General features: G+C 31.2%; 1 protein-coding gene across 2 annotated transcripts in view; it reads left to right on the forward strand.

Moving 5' to 3' along the window:
* The window catches only part of ABCC9 (ATP binding cassette subfamily C member 9), a 190,340-nt gene that overhangs the window by 83,695 nt on the left and 86,126 nt on the right, over positions 1–20,519 (forward strand). For both annotated transcript variants that reach the window (XM_074268855.1, XM_074268856.1), the window contains exons 15-17: positions 7,795–7,902; positions 9,283–9,355; positions 11,153–11,258. In XM_074268855.1, the coding sequence (XP_074124956.1) occupies positions 7,795–7,902; positions 9,283–9,355; positions 11,153–11,258 (287 nt within the window). The remainder of the gene's footprint in view (positions 1–7,794; positions 7,903–9,282; positions 9,356–11,152; positions 11,259–20,519) is intronic.

Genomic DNA, 20,519 nt, shown 5'->3' on the forward strand with positions numbered 1-20,519 from the left:
TGTACCATAGAAATCTGCATTTTTTTCCATTTTTCTTTTATGGAATGTGTACCATGTTTACCTTATTATAAAATTTGGGTTAAATGGCCACAGGCTCTGTGTTGTCTTCTGGCCTTCTCGTGGCACTGAAACTTCTGCAAAATTCCCCCAAAATTCCCATTTAGTTTTTTATGCCAACCCATGATATATTAAAGCTGTGTTATATGGAAGAGATAATTGCAAATAAATTCAAAGAACAACAGCAGAATCAGATTATTTTGGATGTATTAAATATAAAAGATAGCTTTACCCCCCAATTTGTCATCTATCTTTAAAAACAATATATAGATTTAGCAGGGGAAAGTAGATTTTATATTCATTCTTAAAGATATTTCTTAATAAAGACTTACTAAATACATTTTAAATGAATTCCTTCACTCAAATATTGGGTTGACATAATCCTAGTTACTTATTATTTATCTTAATAGTTTGATTTATTTGTATACAGGCCTGTGATTTCACTCTTATGCACAAATAACAGTGAGAAACTCCATTTACTAATACAGATCAGCAGTTCTTGAGCTTAGTCATAGAGATGTTTAGAAAATTGATAAATTAAGTATTTGCTTGTGGTATAACCATTATATATCAAAGTCATGGTTTGAAGTCAGGTCTTCCTGACTAAGAGGCCACCTCTCTGTTCACTATATCAAACTTCTTAGTAATAGTGCTACTCCTAAAAATAACCTTACTGTCCAATTATGATAAGAGTTATTGTAATAGAGTCTTAATAGGAATTTCAAGAGTATAGGGAGAAAAACATACTGTCTCTCAGATTCACCAGGATTATGAAATAAATCTAATTATCTTTAGAGAAATCATAATTATGGCTCTAGGAACAAATTGTTCAGTTTACTAAGCTCTAATACAAGAAATGTAAGCTCAGCAGGAGTGAAATGAGGAAATCACAGTAACAATATTTTTTGTGTCCTTTTCTTGCTTTTTGCTCAATCATATTTATCTGGTGGGGACAATTTTCTTCCTTATCCAAGTCTTTAATGAGTAGTCAAGGATATAATGATCTAAGGCCTAGTATAGTTTCATTCTTTTTAAAATTTATTTTAATTAATTTATTTTTTATAGTATTTTATTTTTTTAAATATATGGAAAGATAGTCTTCAGCATTCATCGTGGCAAAACCTTGTATTCCAAATTTTCCTCCTTCTCTGCCACCTCTTCACTTTCTAAGACAGCAAACAATCTGATATAACTTAGACATGTGCAGTTCTTTTGAACATATTTCCATATTTGTCATACTGTACAAGAAAACTCAGATCAAAAGTGAAAAAAATGAGAAAGAAAAAAACAAGCAAATAATAACAACAAAGGTGAAAATACTATATTGTGATCCACATTCAGTCCCCATAGTTCTCTCTCTGGATATAGATGGCTCTCTCCATCACAAGTCTCTTAGAATTGGCCTGAATTACTTCATTGTTGAAAAGAGCCAAGTTAATCACAGGTGATCATCATATAATCTTGTAGTTGTGTGTAGTGTTCTCTTGGTTCTACTCACTTCACTTAGTATCAGTTCATGCAAGTCTCTCCAAGTCTTTCTGAAATCATCCTGCTGGTTGATTTTTATAGAACAATAATATTCCATAGCATTCATATACCATAATTTATTCAGCCATTCTCCAATTGATGGGCAGCCACTCAGTTTCCAGTTTCTTGCCACTATAAAAAGGGTTGTCAAAAACATTTTTGTACATGTGGTTCCTTTTCCCTCTTTTATGATCTCTTTTGGGTATAGACCCAGTAGAGGCACTGCTGGATCAAAGAGTATGCTCAGTTTTATAGCCCTTTGAGCATAGTTCCAAATTGCTCTCCAGATGTTTGGACCATTTCACAACTCCACCAACAATGCATTAGTGTCCCAATTTTGCCATATCCCCTCCAAAATTTATCATTATCTTTTTCCTGTCATCAGTCTGAGAAGTATGAAGTGGTATCTCAGAGTTCTGTTAGTTTGCATTTCTCTAATCAATAGTGACTTAAGAGTATTTTTTTTTCCATATGACTAGAGGTAGTTTTAATTTCTTTGCAAATTTTCTGTTCATATCCTTTGTTTCTTTTGTAAGGGTATTTTTATATTTAATGTTATTATTAAAGCTTTTTATTTTCAAAACATATGCATATATAATTTTCAACATCCACTGCTGCAAAACCTGGGTTCCAAATTTTTTCAGTCCCTTCCCTCCACTCCCTGTCCATTTATTTTATTTGGTAAATTTTCTAGATTTACCTCTGTTTATTTGTCTCCTTTCCCAAGAATCATGTCTTTTAGCAAATGACATTAAAAAGAAAAAAAAGACAAGAAACACATTTGATACAAAGAGGAACATACAGAGTAAAGGTAAAAGGCGGAGCAGAATTTATTATGCTTCAGCTGAAGTAAAAAAACAGAGGTAGCAATTCTGATTTCAGATAAAGCAAAAGTAAAACAGATCTTATTAAAAGAGATAAGGAGGGAAAGTACATCTTGTTAAAGGGTACCATAAATAATGAAGTAGTAATAATATTAAATGTATATGGCCCAAGTGGTAGAACAGCCAAATTCCTAGAGAAGATTTTAAGCCAGTTGCAGGAAAAAAGACAGCAAAACTATTCTAGTGATTCAGTATCAACCTTCTCTCATCAGACAAATCTAGCCACAAAATAAACAAGAAAGAACCAAGGTAGGTTAATAGGATCCTGGAAAGTTTAGATATGATAGACCTCTGGAATAAATTGAATAGGAACAGAAAGAAATAAACCTTTTTCTTGGCAGTACATGCCACCTATACAAAACTGACCAAATATTAGGTCAGAAAACCTCACAATTCAATGTAAAAAGGCAGAAATAGTAAATCCTTCCTTTTCAGACTACAATGCAATAAAATTATGTTCAATGAAGGGCCAGGGAAAGTTAGATTAAAAATCAATTGGAAATTAAATAATCTTATTCTAAAGAATGAGTGGGTCAGACAACAAATCACAGAAACAATGCATAATTTCATCCAAGAAAATGACAATAATGAAACAACATACCAAAACCTATGGGATACTGCCAAAGCAGTTCTTAGGGGAAATTTTATACCTCTAAATAACTACATAAAAAAGTAGAGAACATTAGTGAATAAGGCATACAACTAAAAATGTTAGAAAAGAACAACTTAAAAACCCCCAATTAAATACTAAATTAGAAATTTTGAAACTCAAAGAAGAGATTAATAAAATAGAAACTAATAAACTATTGAACTAATAATTTAACTAAGAGTTGGTCTTGTGAAAAAAATAACAAAATAGATAAAACTATGGTTAATTTGATCAGAAAAAAGGAAAGAAAAAATTAAATCACCAGCATCAAAAATGGAAGGGGTGAATTTACTACCAATGAAAAAGAAATTAAAGCAATAATTAGGAGATATTTTGCTCAATTCTGTGGCAGCAAGTCTGGTAATCTAACCAAAGTAAATAAATATTTACAAAAATGTAAATTTCTCATTTTAGCAGAAGAGGAAATAAAATACTTAAATAGTCCCATTGTAGAAAAATAAATTGAACAAATCATTAATGAACTCCCTAAGAAAAAAATCTCCGGAGCCATATGGAGTCCCAAGTGAACTCTACCAAACATTTAAAGAATAATTAATTCTAATACTATATAAATCTTTGGAAAAATAGGTAAAGAAGGAGTACTGCCAAATTCCTTCCATGATATATATGCTATTTATACCTAATCCAGAAAAAGCTAAAACAGAGAAAGAAATTACAGACCAATCTCCCTAATGAATCCTGATGCAAAAATTTTAAATAAAATATTAGCAAAGAGATTACAACAACTTATCAGCTGGATAATACACTATGATCAATAGATATTTAGATGCAGGGTGGTTCAATATCAGGAAAACTATGACCATAATCAACCATATCCATCACAAAATCAACAAAAATCATATGATAATCTCAATAGATGCAAAAAAAGCTTTTGACAAAATACAGCACCTATTCCTATTAAAAACACTAGAGAGCGCAGGGATAAAGGGAGTTTACCTTAAAATAATAACCAGTATGTATCTAAAATCTACAGCAAGCATTATTTGTAGTAAAGAGAAGGTAGACAAGTTCCCAATAAGATCAGGGGTGACATAAGGATGCCTATTATTACCACTATTATTCAATATTGTACTAGAAATGTTGGCTTTAACAATAAGAAAAGAAAAATAAATTAAAGGAATTAGAATAGGCAATGGGGAAATAAAATTATCACTCTTTGTAGATGATATGATGATATACTTAGATAATCCTAGAAAATCATCCAAAAATCTATTGGAAACAATTCACCATTTTAGCAAAGTTGCAGGATATAAAATAAACCAACATATCATCATTTCTATCTATTACTGACAAAGCCCCATCAACAAGAGATAGAAAGAGAAATTACACTTAAAATTATTGTTAACAAAATAAAATATTTAGGGATCTATTTGCTAAGACAAACCCAAGAATTATATGAACACAATTACAAAACACTTCTCACACAAATAAAATCAGATCTAAACAATTGGAAAAATATCAATTGTTCAAGGTTAGGCCGACATATAATATAATAAATTAATATAATAAAAATGACAATTGTGCCTCATTGGTCTACCAATCAAACTGCCAAAACATTATTTTATACAACTAGAAAAAAATGAAAAAAATTCATCTGAAAGAATAAAATGGTCAAGAATATCAAGGGAATTAATGAAAAAAATACACAGGATAGTGGTTTAGCAGTACCAAACTTAAATCTATATTATAAAGCAGCAGTCATCAAAAACATTTGGTACTGGCTAAGAAATAGAGTGGTAGATCAGTGGAATAGATTAGATACCCACTATACAATAATCAGAGCCTACAGCTTTGATTTGATAATTTGGTAAATCCCCTAACTCTAGCTTCTGGAAAAACAAAGAACTATTTGACAAAAAATGATGGGAAAACTGGAAAATAATGTCAGAAACTCCACATAGGCCTATATCTTATATCCCATACTAGAATAAAGTCAAAATGGATATATTATTTGGGCATAAAGGTAATACCATAAACAAATTAGGAAAACAAGGGATAACTTACCTATCAGATCTTTGGAGAAGGGAGAAATTTGTGACCAAAGAAGAATTATAGAACATTATGAAAGGCAAAGTGGATAATTTTGATTACATTAAATTAAAAATATTTTATACAAACAAAGCAACAACAAAACAAGATTAAAAGGGAAGTAAAAAGCTGGAAAAAATCTTTACAGCCAGTATTTCTGATAAAGTTCTCATTTCTAATATATACAAATTTATAAGAGTACAAGTCTTTTCCCAATTGATAAATGGCCACAGGACATGAACAGACAATTTTCAGATGAAGAAATTAAAGCCATCTATAGTTATTGAAAAAATGCTCTGAATCACTATTGATTAGAGAAATGCAAATTAAAACAACTCTGAGGTACCACTACACACCTTTCATATTGACTAGGATGACAGGAAAAAGTAGTGATAAATGTTGGAAGGAATGTGGGAAAACTGGGAAACTAATGCATTGTTGTTGGAGTTATGAAACAATCCAACCATTCTGAAGAGCAATCTGGAACTATACCTAAAGGGCTATGACATTGTACATACCTTTCGACCTAGCAATGCCATTACTGGGCAAGAAAATCATAAATGAGGGGAAAGGATCCAAATGTACAAAAATGTTTGTACCAGCTTTTTATGGTTAGCAGAGAGTTGTAAAATGAGTAGGTGTCCATCAATTGGGGAATGACTGAATAAGTTGTGGTATATGAAGATAATGGAATATTATTGTTCTATAAAAAAATGATGAACAAGCTGATTATAGAAAGGCCTGGAAAGATTTACATGAACTGATGCTGAATAAAGCAAGCAGAACCATGAATACATCATACACAATAACAGCAAGAATGTGCAATGAGCAACTATGAAAGGCTTGGCTCTTCTCAGTGATTCGGTGATTCAAACAATCCCAGTAGACTTTGGACAGAAAATGCCATCTGCATCCAGAAAAAGAACTATGTAACCTCTATATAAATCAACATATGCTATGTTATTTACTTCCTTTTTCTATTTTTTTCTTTCTCCCATGATTTTTCCCTTTTGCTTTGATTTTTCTCTCTCAACATGATTCATAAAGCAGTGTGTGTTAAAAATAAATAAACTTAGTACAATAAAAAAAGAAAAAGAAATTTAAAAAGTAAACTAACTTCTTATATGTTATATACATACCTGTTGTATATTATATACAACTTTCCAAATCCATGGACATTGACTTCTTTAAAGGGATAGGGGATGTCAAGTGCTCATATTGATTCTTTTGGGACTTATTCTTTATAATTTCACAATTTCCAGTTTTGATTATTTAATGGCAGTTATTCTTTATACTTAAATTTTTGGTAATCATTATATATACATATTCATTTCTAGGCTCTCTTCCTTCACTTTACATTTGTTTGTAAAAGTCTTTTTTATACTTCTCTGTATTCATCATGTTTGTCACTTCTTACAACATAATAATATTCGGCTGCATTCGGTAATAAAATTTGTTTAGCCATTCCCCATTCTTAATTTTTTTTACCTCAAAATGCTTCTATAAAACTTTTGAAATCTTTTTTTTTTCTTTTTTTTTTGGTCAGGGATCCCCTTGGGATATGTGCCTAACAAGGTAGTTTTACAATCAGATCCTAAGACTCATTTTTTTTTTCTTGAATTAGTTTGATTAACTGTTTTTTTTTTTTTTTTTTTTTTTTGTATATTCACCAAATATTTGTTTAACATTTAGTTATGCTTAGCCTGTATTAGGTTGAGTACCTTCAGCTATGGTGCTACATGAAAAAGAATATTCTAAATTCTTGGCACAGCATACTCAATTTCATTGTATATGGAAATATTATCCCACCATTATCTTAATTTTTACTGCTTTCAAATTTTATTAATAGGAATAAAATTATAAAATCTAGATTTATAAGATTATTATTCTTTTATTTCAATGTCTCTTAAAATTAACCAGTTAAGAATCATTTAGTTTTTAATTTAACTAATAAATTCATCCACTCTAGGAAACAATGAAATATTTTAGATAGTGGTGTTTATCTACATTTAAAAATGTAGGTACATACACATACATTCATGTACACAAATGCATAGAAGTAGTATCTCATTATAACCACAATAGTAGCTTATATTATGCTTCTTTTGGTAGTTTTGCTTTTGTGCTTTCAGTGATATAGAGAATTATTGGTAAAGAATTTCCCTTTATAGTTAATATTAGCAATTATTCTGAAATTTATGATTTTAGTGGGTGACCTGAGATACTATGGGGTTAAATCACTATGTTCAAGTTTACCAAGCCAAAATATGTTTAACATATGTGAATACAAGTTAGGCTTTTATGTGAGAAAAAAATATTATTAACTTCTCATATTTGATTTGTTTTGTGACATAATGCTTAGTAGTTTCTTTTTTCTTTTATCTTTCCAATGGCAGATGTAACAAAAAATTAAATAAAAGCTCATTTCAATACCAATATATATGTATATATATATATATCTATATGTATGTATATATATGCAGAAATAGTTGAAATATGTTCTTTTTGGAATTTTTCTCTGATGTCAGAAAATTTCTTTTTAATAAAAATGTGAATTTCTTTTTAATAAAAAAGCTTGTATTATTTCACAAAGATAGCTTGTCTTATTTTTTATACTTTGGAATACAGCAAACTAAAACTATAAACAGGAAGCAGCCTGGAAGATATAACCTGGACAGCTATGAACACTCAATTAGACGAATTCGTCCAGCTGAGACTGAAGATATTGCAATTAAGGTTATTTAATTTCTTGAATTCACTCTTGATTCATATACTGTTTTCATAGTAGAAATTCTGTCAAGTCATCTTCCAAATGTCCTTGCCACAAATTATCACTTTGGAATTAGCCAGCAAAATGAAATCACTTATATAATTTTTAGTTCTCTTGTATCCCTTTCTGACCTCTCCTCAACATGCTTCCTGACTCAAGGAAGGCAGTGTATTTTGAGATAGTTAAAAAAATACTACTCCTACTAATCACTTTTTTATTTCAGACTTATTCTTTTTGGTACATATTTAACATAATTCCTCATTTAATCTAGTGTCAGATTAAAATAATTTGTAGTAGGCAGCAATACAATTATCATGAATTTTAATTAAGCAAATAATATTATAGTCCTTGATTAGAAATGGATCTTATTTTAGAACCTGCAAATCAGCAGGTAATTTTCTGGGCTTCTGATTCTGCTCATGTACAAAGTGGATACTTTTATTTGAGATGATCAGTCTATATAATTGACAACTGTTATGTCATTTCAAAGATATTCTCTCTATTGTCATAGGACTTGGATTCAAATTCTACTTCTGACACTATCTTGTCTTACACAAATTGCTTAACCTATGTGGGCCTTAGTTTCTTCACCAATAAAATGTTGGAATTGAACTAAATGGCCTCTAAAGTCTTGTGATTTCAAAGTAATCTTACTAATCTCAAACTTTAAAAATTAAATCAGACATAATTTTTGTCATTCAAAATCATGAAACATCTCAAAGAATGTGAATGCTAGAAAAAATACACATGTAATTTAATTTTTTCTCAAAAATCCAAAGTATGTGAAAGGATTAAGATACTTCCATTGGTTTGACTTGAAGAATTGAAGGCTTAGGGAATATCTTGTATTTTATTGTACAAGACCTCTATGAGCATGTAAAGAGATGTTATGTGAAAATTAATGAGGAATAGAGCTGTTTCCAACTTAATAAAAGAAAAAAAACTGTATTTGAAAAAAATAAGAAGGAGAATGACTTTCCTGGACAATAAGTTTGACATATGAAAGATTCTGTCAATTTGGTGTAATTTGAAACAAATTCTGACACTGGCTATAGTGTGAACTGTATAGTTTAATATCGTTTCTCCTCTAGTTTCTTTAATTCTTTAGACTATTGTGTATGTAGTTTCCTTATTGATTATTAATATCACTAATTTGGTAGACTTTTTCCTTATAATGTGTCCACATAAAAATAGAATGCATAGTGCTTTTTATAATTTTTATATTTGTATTTAAGTGTTTCTTCAATTATTTTAGAGCAAAAAAGATTTAATTTGAGTCATATTTATCTTTTTATCTTATCCTAACAAATTTGTTCTTTTTCTTTTTCCATAACCTTGTTTTCTAGGTGACAAATGGGTATTTTTCATGGGGGAGTGGTTTAGCCACATTATCCAATATAGATATACGAATCCCAACAGGTAAGAATCACTCAGGGATTGTGTTGTGCAATGTTCAAAAGCTAAATTATGTATTCAGCACCAAAACATAAAGAATTATAGTTTGTTGTGGCCAAAATGGAGCTAATGTAAAAGGTAACCATTTTTATACTGTAACTCATGATTGATATAACATCACGGTATAATGATTTTCACTTAATGGAAGTTATGAAATTGGACATCAATTTAGAGTATAACTTTGGAAAATATTTACTTTGTTTCCTGAATTTCTCATTTCAATAAATTGTCTTCTGTTTTTATTTGTATTTGATCTTACCTCCTACTCAATTTTTATCTGATGGGGAAATTATATGATATAAAGTGAAGTACAAAATGTAGTCAATTCTCAGTATAATTCAGACAAAAACTAATGAACTATTTAAATGGCATATTTTAAAATATTTGAAATGTTTTTGAGATGAATTAAAATTTAGGAGCTAAGGCTCTACCGTATGAATATAAATGCACAATAGTAGCATTTATTTTGAAAATACAGGCAAAAAGTTATCTAAGTATTTCATTCAAAACATATTTTCATCAGAATAGTAGCATTTTGAGCTTGAATGGACTGTCTAGTCCATTGAAATCTAATCCAAAGCATGAGGAGAGAGTAAAAGATGTCCCTAGGGTAGCTAAGTCAGGATTTAAATTTTGATCTTTTGGAGGTTGAATAGAATCCTGTTTTCTGCATTTCCACACTGGAGATGTCATGACTTAGAGATATTTAAAATTTAGAGCACTATGAGGTCAGGTATTGATTTGCCTTTCTTTTTATTTCTTTGCACTTCTATTGCTGAGTACAAATTAAGCACATAGTAAACATGTGTTGGCTTTCTCTTATGACTATTGATTGAAGAGAATTTTCAGGTATCTAGTCTAAGACCTTTCTTATTCAAGTGCGAAAACACATCTTGAAAGGTAAAATAACTTATCTATGGTTATGTTGGTAATAGTAGCAGAGCTAGAGTTCAAACCCAGTTACTATGATAATAATGGCAATAACTAATAAATAAGTAATGCTTTAATGTTTGCAAAGCACTTTGCATTTTTATCTCACTTGATGACTATCTATAATAAGTTGTAATATGTAGGTTGTGATATGTAATTGGATTAAAAATCCCTATAGTGCATCAATCAGTACATACAAAATACGTATCTTAGATATATCAGATGGATAATGAGATGAGTTAAGAATTGAACAGAAGAATGGGTTGGATTGTTCTGGAAAATAGTAAAGTTCTCTTAATGATTTCAAGCTTCTTCCTGAAAAAAAGTCCATTCTTTTTATAATGGTATTCTTTCAGAGATGATAGATAAGCCATAGAATTCTATAGTTTCTAAAGATTTAAGGTTAGAATCACCCAAAGAGCAGTGGAAAAGCAGCATGTGGAAGAGGTGTGGAATATTACAAAAATGTTAGCAGAAGAGTTATGTAAAGGATGTTACAAAGGAAATATATGATTGAAAATTACAATAGAAAATGGGTATATATGATAAGAGTAATTGATAATTGGAAAGCTGATATATTCCATTAGTTTTTTCATAAAGCCTAGAAAGATTAAAGACATCTAATACATTTGGTAGATGCCCTTTGGGTTAATTTATACTGAACAGCAGTTATACAGGATGAGTAGGTATAGATAGATTACAACCAGAATCATGAAATACCCACATTGAGATACATAAAGTGAAATGTGAGCTGTTTTAAATGTTTTCAGATACATTCAAAACAGAATTTTCCATCTTCTGCAATTAATGAATTTTATTTGATTATTATAGGTCAACTTACAATGATTGTGGGTCAAGTAGGTTGTGGAAAATCTTCTCTTCTTCTTGCAATACTTGGTGAAATGCAGACACTAGAAGGAAAAGTTCATTGGAGCAAGTATGTTTTTAAAATTTTGCTTTAAACCTAAATTATATGAGTAGCATGCAAAGAGTTAGTTTAAAATTCCATTCTCTAATTAAAAAGCAACACAGAAAGCTTATATCATTTGTAAAAATTAAGAGTTTAATGGTATAGAATGGATTCTCATTACAGTGCTTTATTTTAGGTTTTTTTTTTTTCTGTTTATTAGAGCATTCTGTTTCAGTCTTCTTTGTTAAACTTCTTTCAAACTAGGTTCACATATAGTATATACCCCTAAGTTCCTATTCTTTGCCACACATTTGCCACTTTGGTGTCACCCTTGATTCTTTCAATTCACCTCACGTATCTAATCAGTTGCCAAATCTTCTAGTTTCTACCTTTGCAACATCTCTCAGACAAGTCACTCTCCTCCCACACTCTCAATAAACAGTAGTGATACCTTGTTTCTTCCAGAATCAAATATAAAATCTTTTTTTTTGCCATGAAAAACTCTTCAAAACTCTTTTCCTTTCTATCTTTCAAATCTTCTTATACTGATACTATACTATATCTGAATGATGGACAGGACCTCCCCCCAGGAGGGAACCCATTTTCTTCCTGAGTTGTTTTTTGTTTACATAAAGAGTTCTTTGAAAGTGGTTTTAAAACAGCAATTTGGTTGAAAATGTCTGGTTTCTTTTCATCGACATGTCAACATGAAGGAAGAATATCATAATCAGTGTTTTAAATGAAATTTTGCATAGCATGAACATAATGGGAATGACTTCTGAAACAGGAAAATAAAGCTCTTCAAGTTGCTGTTAGTTTGAATGTATGTTTGTATGAATTGAGGCAGTGAACACTGCCACTGACCAAATGTTATCCAAGAAACAAGATGGAAGATTCTCTCAGGTTTTATTTTTTGGAGTCTCTTGTTTATCGGGAAGGCTTCCTTAACTTTACAACCTCTGTGTCATGAAATTTTATGTGATTTTGCTTTTTCTTACAACTCTGGCAGAATTTAGTTGTATTTTATAAATAATGTATCTGTTTCCTGATCGAACACTTTAAAATGTGATTTTATTTCCATGATTATTCTTATTGTGGTTACAATCTATTTTAGAAACCAAACTATGGGAGAAATTTATATAGTGTTTTTATCTTTGATAAAAGATTTGTCCAAAATAAGTTTTTATAAATTGTACTCTTTAATGTGATGCAGTTGTCCCATAACACCTAAAAATTGATTTCATGGTCAATATATATATATATATATATATATATATATATATACACACACACACACTTCCTGGAAACATATTCAATATATTTTCTCCTGTGTAGAATTTTTATTCTAAAAATATAATTATAATCAAATGTTTAGTTGGATGTGCAAGTGGTTGAATTATATTCTTCAGTTTCAGTGTGATTGATATGGAAGTAAGTTGGTCAGCCTACCAGCTACCTAACCAATTGGAAGTTTTCTGTGAGGCTTTCAATGAAAAGGATGATAATGACCAGTTAGAATATCAGGAATTTCCTTATGGAAAAGGTCTCTCCTTTAGGAAGAATACTTATCTTGGCTTATTGCTGAGAAAAGCCATTTTTTTTCTGAAAAAAGGATGTTTATAATAGCAGAAGAGCTATTTGTTTTGACTTAACACTGGATTATAAATACAAAGAAAGTCTTTTAAATTATTAAATGAACAGATTTTAATAGCATCATCTGAAATGTACTCTATTTTTTGTGGTGTTGATTATAGAAAAAATATATGTGATATTCATCAGGCACATCCATTTTCATATCATGAGGTTCTTTTGGTAGTATTTTGTATGACAGTAGCTTTTTTCAGTTTTAAAAAATGAAAGAAGTCAGTGTTGAAGTGATTTTTGGCCTCTTTTTCCATTCTCTACCATGGCTAGTCACATACATTTCCTTCTATATTGAAAGACCAGTCCTTTTTCTTCGAAGATAACACATCTGTATGTTATATATGCTAGCAAGAAAAAGGAATACATCTAAAATTCAATTTAGCAGATTTTTCCAGGCATATATCCTATGAACAACTCCAAATAATCTAGAATTTCTTTAAGTCTAGGAAGTAGGAATGCCAAAGAAAAATTTAAATGGGCTTCTTCATAGGTTTTTATACTCAAAAGTAAAGATTTGTATGAATTCTCCATTTGGCTTTGCATTCTGACTCTAAAATATCAGAAAAGTATTTTAAATGTAGACTTTGGAGTTATGACATGACTTGGCAGGATCTTGAAAAACACTTTTTGTGATTTATTTTGTCCATTGGGGAAATGTCATTGTAGATGAACATGGCTGATAATAACATCATCCTTTATTTGTTCTTAAGAACTGCATTCTTGTTAAAATTAATTTTTGATAGAAAATATTTATTAACTGAAATTAGCCAGTGACCAGAGATTTTTTTGCCTAAATGTACAGTATAATATTTATTCACTTATGTAACAACAAAATATTATTAAATAAAACTGTTGTAGGAAACTCCTGAATGAGGAAATTCACTTTTACCAATGCAGATCTACACTTTTTGTAGAGATTTAGAGAGATGATTACAGAATGAAGAGATAATAAAATAATTACATGATTATAATATAGCATTTTAATATTTACTAATATTATTTTTATTAACAGTTATTCTTTGGTATCACAGTATCTTGATATTACAGTTCTAATGGATATCAAAAGTCATTTAGACCAATATCCATTAAGATATTCCTGATAATAGTGAGCCTCCACTAAAGAGTTCTAGTGAAGGAGAAATCACTGTTTGTTAAACATCTCATTTCACTCTGGGGCAGGTATCATAGTTAAGAAACTTTTCCTTATATTGGGCTTATAATCTGTCTTCCTGAAACTGGTAGCCATTGCCCCTAGTTCTGATTCTTGCGGCAAAATCTCAACTAATACCTCTTCCAGTAGCTTCAAGTATTTGCATATCACTATCATGTCCCCCCTAAGTGCTCTATTCCATTTCCTTCAGATGGTTCTAATATAGCATGGCTCCCAGGTCCTTCAGAGGAAATGGTGAAAAACAAGAGGTAGGAAAATGTCCTTATTCCCAAGAAAAGGAAAAGGAAAGTCTTTGACCTATAAGTTGGTTAACTTGATTTTCTTCTCAATAAAATTCTAGAATTTATTAGTTAAAATGTCTTATGAGCATTTAGACTGGGAGGTAATATCCATTAAGAGTCTGAGACGTTACACATGGACCAGAAAAAAATCAACTGTACAAGTGTCATATGGAGGGAGAAGGATTTGGCTTGGTTGAAAAACATTTTGTATGAAAAGATTGGAAAGTTTTAGGACAAAACAAGCTTCATATAAACCAGCATGGTATAATGAAAGGAGGACAGGCTTGGGAGTCAGAGGCTTTAGGTTCTGATTTCACCTCTGCTACTTAATTTCTATATGAATTGGGCAAGTCACAATACCTTTGGTTTCAGTTTTCTCACCTATAAAATGACTTATAAATAGGGTTTCTCAGAACCCTGTTGCTCTAGATATATAATGTTATAATAGTATGAAAGGGTAATATGGTAGCCACAAAAAGTTAATGTGATTTTAAACTGCATTAATAGAAGATAATACCAAGAAAAATGGAAATGAAAACACAATAGAAAGTGATGAATTTAGAAGTCATGTTCTAAGGAATAAACTCTGTATAGGTGATGTCCTTTTTGAAATATTTAAGAGTAAACAACCATAATACAAACATGGTCTGACTCAACCATAATACAGTTAGATTTTTTCCTCCCATCAAAAAACTGTGATACTCAAGAGTTTAAATTAATTACTTTTTAAATTATTTATTGCTTGCTGTATTTGTATAGTACTATCTAAAGGCATGGATGTTTTTGTTGTCTTTATTCTTTGATACTGTCTTCTGTGAACTACTGTGGTTCTTTCTGTTACTAGAAGTCCTACTTTCTTATGACAAGAATTTATTACATAAATACAAATTTAACTCTTGGATTAGAGGCTCAGTCTTGACATAAAAAGTCCAGATACAATTTCAGAACCTCTCATTGCCCTTGTACATTGCTTCAGTCCAAAGAGACAGGGTGAATATTAGTATTTAACAGTCCCTATTAATGTTTATAAGGCTTCAGAAAAACTTTATTTACACAGGGCAAAGAATGTAATCTGATTAGAGGCTCCCTTCTAGTGTGGTCATGGGATCATTGATTTAGAGCTAGAATAGTCATAAAGGCATCTGTTCAAATCTGCATTTTTAAAATTTGAGGAAATTTTAATATCACTTATCTGAAGCTGCCCTTTCTAAAGTTGCAAATGAACTGTTAATTGCTAAATATGATGCTCATTTTTCAGTCTTAAGCATTTTCAACTTTTATGAGGGTTTTTTTGGTTACTAGTACCCACTTTCCTTGCTAAGTTTTCATGATACTTTTCTATCTTAGTGTGTGCCTCCTTTTTTATGACCCCCCCTTCTGAGTTTCCTTCTCTTGTTGATCATTCCTATTCCATTTTCCTTCCATAACCTTATCCAGTATTATGGATTTAATCTCTATGCCGATGAGTTCCTAAATCTATTTATTTAGCCCTAGGATTTCCTCTGAGCTTCAATTAGTGCATTACTAATTGCCTAGTATCTTTAGAGATATCTTACATTTAACATTGAATTCCATTGTCTTTCCCCCTAAACTTTCCCTTTTCTCAAACTTCTTTCAAGTCTTTCAGGTTCATAATATCTAGCATTTCTTATGTTCTATCATCTTCTGTAAGGGTTAAAAAGCCTCTAGAAGCAAGGAATGCAGTTCAAGGCATATGGGAGGACCTGAGGGATAAGAGGTTCTGAGGCACAGGCAAGTCCTATGTGGAGGTGGGGCATAGCCCCATGAGGTAGTGTCTGATTCCAGGTACCACACCTCCTTAGTGCTCTCAAAGCCTAGCACGCCTCCCTCCTTCTTCTCGGGCCAATCCCATTATGCCAGGTTCCTAGAGGACTTCCCCTTTCCCCCATATCATCAGTGGGGGTATAAATATGTGCTATCTCAGAATAAAGTTCTCTTTCGCTTCACTCCTACCTTCTGGTGGTCTGTCTCTATGGGATCCGGGTTGGTGCCCAAAGAAGGGTAAGTATGGCCTAGCCATGCTGTCGATGGACGGGCATTAAGAGTAGCTCTAAGGGGAATTACCAGGTTAGAGTAGTCCATAGGGGTGTAACACTCTTCAACACACATATTGAATTAATTGCTGCATATTTCTTTTTCTACCTTTACAACATCTCTCTCATCTGTCTTCTTCATACAGCTAGCATTATAGCTCAGGCTTTCATCAAGTGTCACCTATATTATAACATTAGCCTTGATCTCCCTCCCTCAAGTTTCTCACCACTCCAATTCCTTCTATGTACTGCCAAATTAATTTTCCTTAAGCATGGTTCTAAAAGCCATCTTACTCTCTCTCTCACTTAAATATTTCCAGAGCCTTCCAATTTGCTTTCAAGATAGAATACAAAGTCCTACACAAGTTTCCTCTATTTTTCTAGTCCCCCTGAATGCTGCTTCATACCTTACACTCCACAGTCCAGACAGATTGGTTTTCACCATTTTCTCTACACATTACACTCCATCTTCCATCTCTGTCATTGCACTGCTTGCTTTCCATGTTTAGAATGCATCCCTTCTTTACCTCTCTGCCTCACAGAGGGGTCTCCTTTCAAGATATAACTCAAGAACAATATAATGCATGAAATCTGTCTTCTTTCCAAATTGTTAATGCCTTTTCTCCCAAATCACCTTTCCACTATATCACTACATATATATAGCAGGAGTAGACTGATAACATTTACCTCTTTTGATTATTTTCTATTTCTTTTGTCTCCTTTATAAATATTTGTAGATTGTCCACTCATTAGACTTTAAGCTCTTTGAGAGCAGGGAACTTTCTTTTTCCTCTTTTTGTATACTCAAAACTTAGAACAGTGAAAGACATATAGTAGATACTTAATAAATATTGCTTGATTTTTAACTATATTGCATATATTTGTATTTATTAATTTTATATGTACTTTTTTGCCTACCTTCTCTCTCCCTCCATTAAAACATAAGCTCATAGAAGTAGGTATTGATGTGTTCTTTATACTTTTATTCTCATTGCCTAGCACAGCATCTGACACATGGTAGGTGCTTTGATAAATACTTTTTGATTAGTTGACTGATTGAAACAAAGTTCCAAAGAAGTTACCTAAAACCTTTGTTAGGAAGTGGTCAAGCTGGCTATAAATCTAACTTTTTGGTTTCATATCCTTTATTCTTCTCACTGTATCATATAAATGGTACCAGATCTTGTACAGTATTGCCTTGGAGAGGTATCTACCTTGCTCTTTCATCAGGAACTCTATAGCTGCTTTCTCTTTCACTAGCAATTCCCCTCTGTTGGTGCTTCTGTAATGGACCATGGACCTTTCTTCCCATAGTCATTTTGTTTGTTCCAGAAAGCATCATGATTCTTTGTACTGTTAAATTCTTGTCCTTTGTTATACTCTTTTGCTTCCTTCTTTTTGGCTCTGCTCCCTGACCTCAATAGATCAATGGACAAAGAATTATGAACAAATAGTTCTTAAAAGGATAATTATTAAAATTATGTAATACCCTAAAGTACTAACAGTTAGAGAAATACAAATCAAAGCAATCTTGGAAATTTCAGCTCACACCAAGAAAATTGGCAAAGATAACTAAAGAATAGTCAATTTGGTGAGGTACTGAAAAGAACAACACACTACTGCATTATTGGCAGTACTATGATTAGTATAATCATTATAGAAATCAGTTTGACACTATGCAAAGTAACTAAAATAGTCATATCTGTTAACCCAGAAATTTTGCTACTAAACATAAAACTCAAAGAAGTTTTTTCTAGTATCATTTTTTTTGGTATTAGGTGAATGAGGTGCCCATTTTTGGGAAAAGGCAAAGAGATTGTGATCTTTAAATGTAATAGAATAGTACTGTGTTATAAAAAATAACAAATATGATAAATACAGAGAAGCATAGGAAGACTTTAATAAATTGATGCAGAGTAAAATAAGCAATATCATGAAAAATATACTTGGTGACGATAACAATACAAGTGGAAAGAATAACCATAACACAATCAAAAACTGGTATATTAAAAATTACAAAGAATAAGCACAATCCAAAGAAAAGTTATTAAAAATACTTTCCAAGACTCATTTGCAGATATGTGGGGCACATGAGAATCAAACACTTTTGTATATGCACACACATATATATGCATATATATATATGTGTGTGTATGAATAGATTTTATATAGAGAAAGACATGCTTTTAAAAAAGAAATTATTTCATTTTGATTATTTTTTGTCTTTTAAAAAATTTGTAGCAGCTCTCTGGAAGGAAAGCAGGGGAAAGATATATGGGGAAATTTAAGCAATGTTAAAACAAAATATTTCAGTATAAAGCTATTTTTAAAGATTAAAAAAGAGAACATGACTTAGAAATAAGAAAAAGAACAGGTCAAAAGGCAAGTGCCTGTATTTCTTTTTTTTTCAAGAAGAAAGGCAAGAAGTGTTAGATAGAGTGATGATCAAATTTCTGTGAAAAAAATAAAATTAATACTTTTAAAACAAACAGAAATGACTTGTTACTGATATGAGAGTAGTTACCAAATCAGCTGACTCTGCAATTAAAGTAAAAATCTAAATTAATATCAAACTAAAATAAAAAATAGGTTGAAATCATGACCAAGAATTAAAGAAGTTTCTGCTTGACTCAGAAATGGAAAACTGGTAAAAATTTAGACATCAACACAAACTATCACCATTTCTCTAGAGAATTTAAGTAATATAAATCAACTGTTACAATTAGGAGACTTTTTAAAAGGGTCTAGAAAAATATCTTAGTGAGCACTATTCTCCTTGACAAGTGTTGTCAAGGGCAACATCAGTTTAGAATATAAACTTGGTTTTTAAAGTTTTATGAAGAAGTATGTTGAAGATTATAACTGGTATCACCTCATAAAATGGAGAGTAGCAGCGGATAGAAAAAACAAGTTTACACAAAGCTTTATGTAGCTTTGTGTAGCTAAGTTGAGCCAGATTGTTCTCAGGGAATTTAAGGACAAAGCAAAAGAAAAAAAGGGAAGAAAAATCCTTAAACATTTTATAACATTTTTTTCATCAATAACAGTGTACCCACCATATGTAAACTCTGTTGTCACAATCTTCAATCGCCCAACAAAGACAATATCAATGAACCTAAAAAAAAGGAAAATGGAAAATACTTTTGAGTCACATTAGGCTAACATAGGAGAAATCTGTGTTGGAAGTGACATGATTTTGAAACAATGAGGAATGAATTCTCAAGATATTTGAAAAATAGAACATATCAAATGCTTAAACAATTTTTTATTGTGGATGAAAGCAAGTGAGAGAATATCTATGGCCAATAATTCCTATTCATATCTCTAGAAAAATTTTATGAAAATTATATGTTGAACATTTATTACATGCATCCATATAAACACACATATAAATGTAAATATATATTTTATTTCTCCCTGCCCCCAGTTACATGTTAAAACATTTGTGCTTTTTTTAAGTTTTGAGTTTCAAATTTTATCCTTCCCAACTCTTCCCTCTCCTTGAGACTGTAAATAATCAGATATAGGTTATACCAGTGCAGTCATGTAAACTTTTCCATATTAGTCATTTTGTGCAAGAAGATTTGAATAAAAGAATAAAAAAGAAAGAAAGTGAAAATTAGTATGCTTCAGTCTTTATTCAAGCAGCATCAGTCTTTTCTCTGGATGCCCCAGTAGTATACTTCATGATGAATATTTATTAAGCTTTTATCTAGCTGTGGAGAAGTTAGATGGCACACTGGATAGAGCACTGGCTCTTGAGCCAGAAGGACCTGAGTCAAATTCAGCCTCAGACACTTAACACTATATGACCTTGGGCAAATCACTTAATCTCAATTGCCTTAACAAAAAAATTTTTTTAAAAGTTTCTATTATGAGCCACTGTGCAAGTACTAAGGATATAATTAAGGGGAAAAAAAGCAGTCTCTGCCCTCAAGGAACTTACAATCTAATAGGGGAAGAGAAAAGCATCAAGACATGAAACCAAGTAAAGCAAAAGAACTGGTTGCTATTTTTAGCCCTCTATAAAAAGAGGTAACTGGAGGAAATTTTAAATTCTACCTTTTAGAGAAGAAATAGCAACTGATGAAACTTGAACAGTAAAACTGAAGCATTCTCCATGGACCTTATATGAGGA

Source organism: Sminthopsis crassicaudata, chromosome 5 (genome assembly GCF_048593235.1).
Source record: "Sminthopsis crassicaudata isolate SCR6 chromosome 5, ASM4859323v1, whole genome shotgun sequence".
NCBI classification, from domain to species: domain Eukaryota; kingdom Metazoa; phylum Chordata; class Mammalia; order Dasyuromorphia; family Dasyuridae; genus Sminthopsis; species Sminthopsis crassicaudata.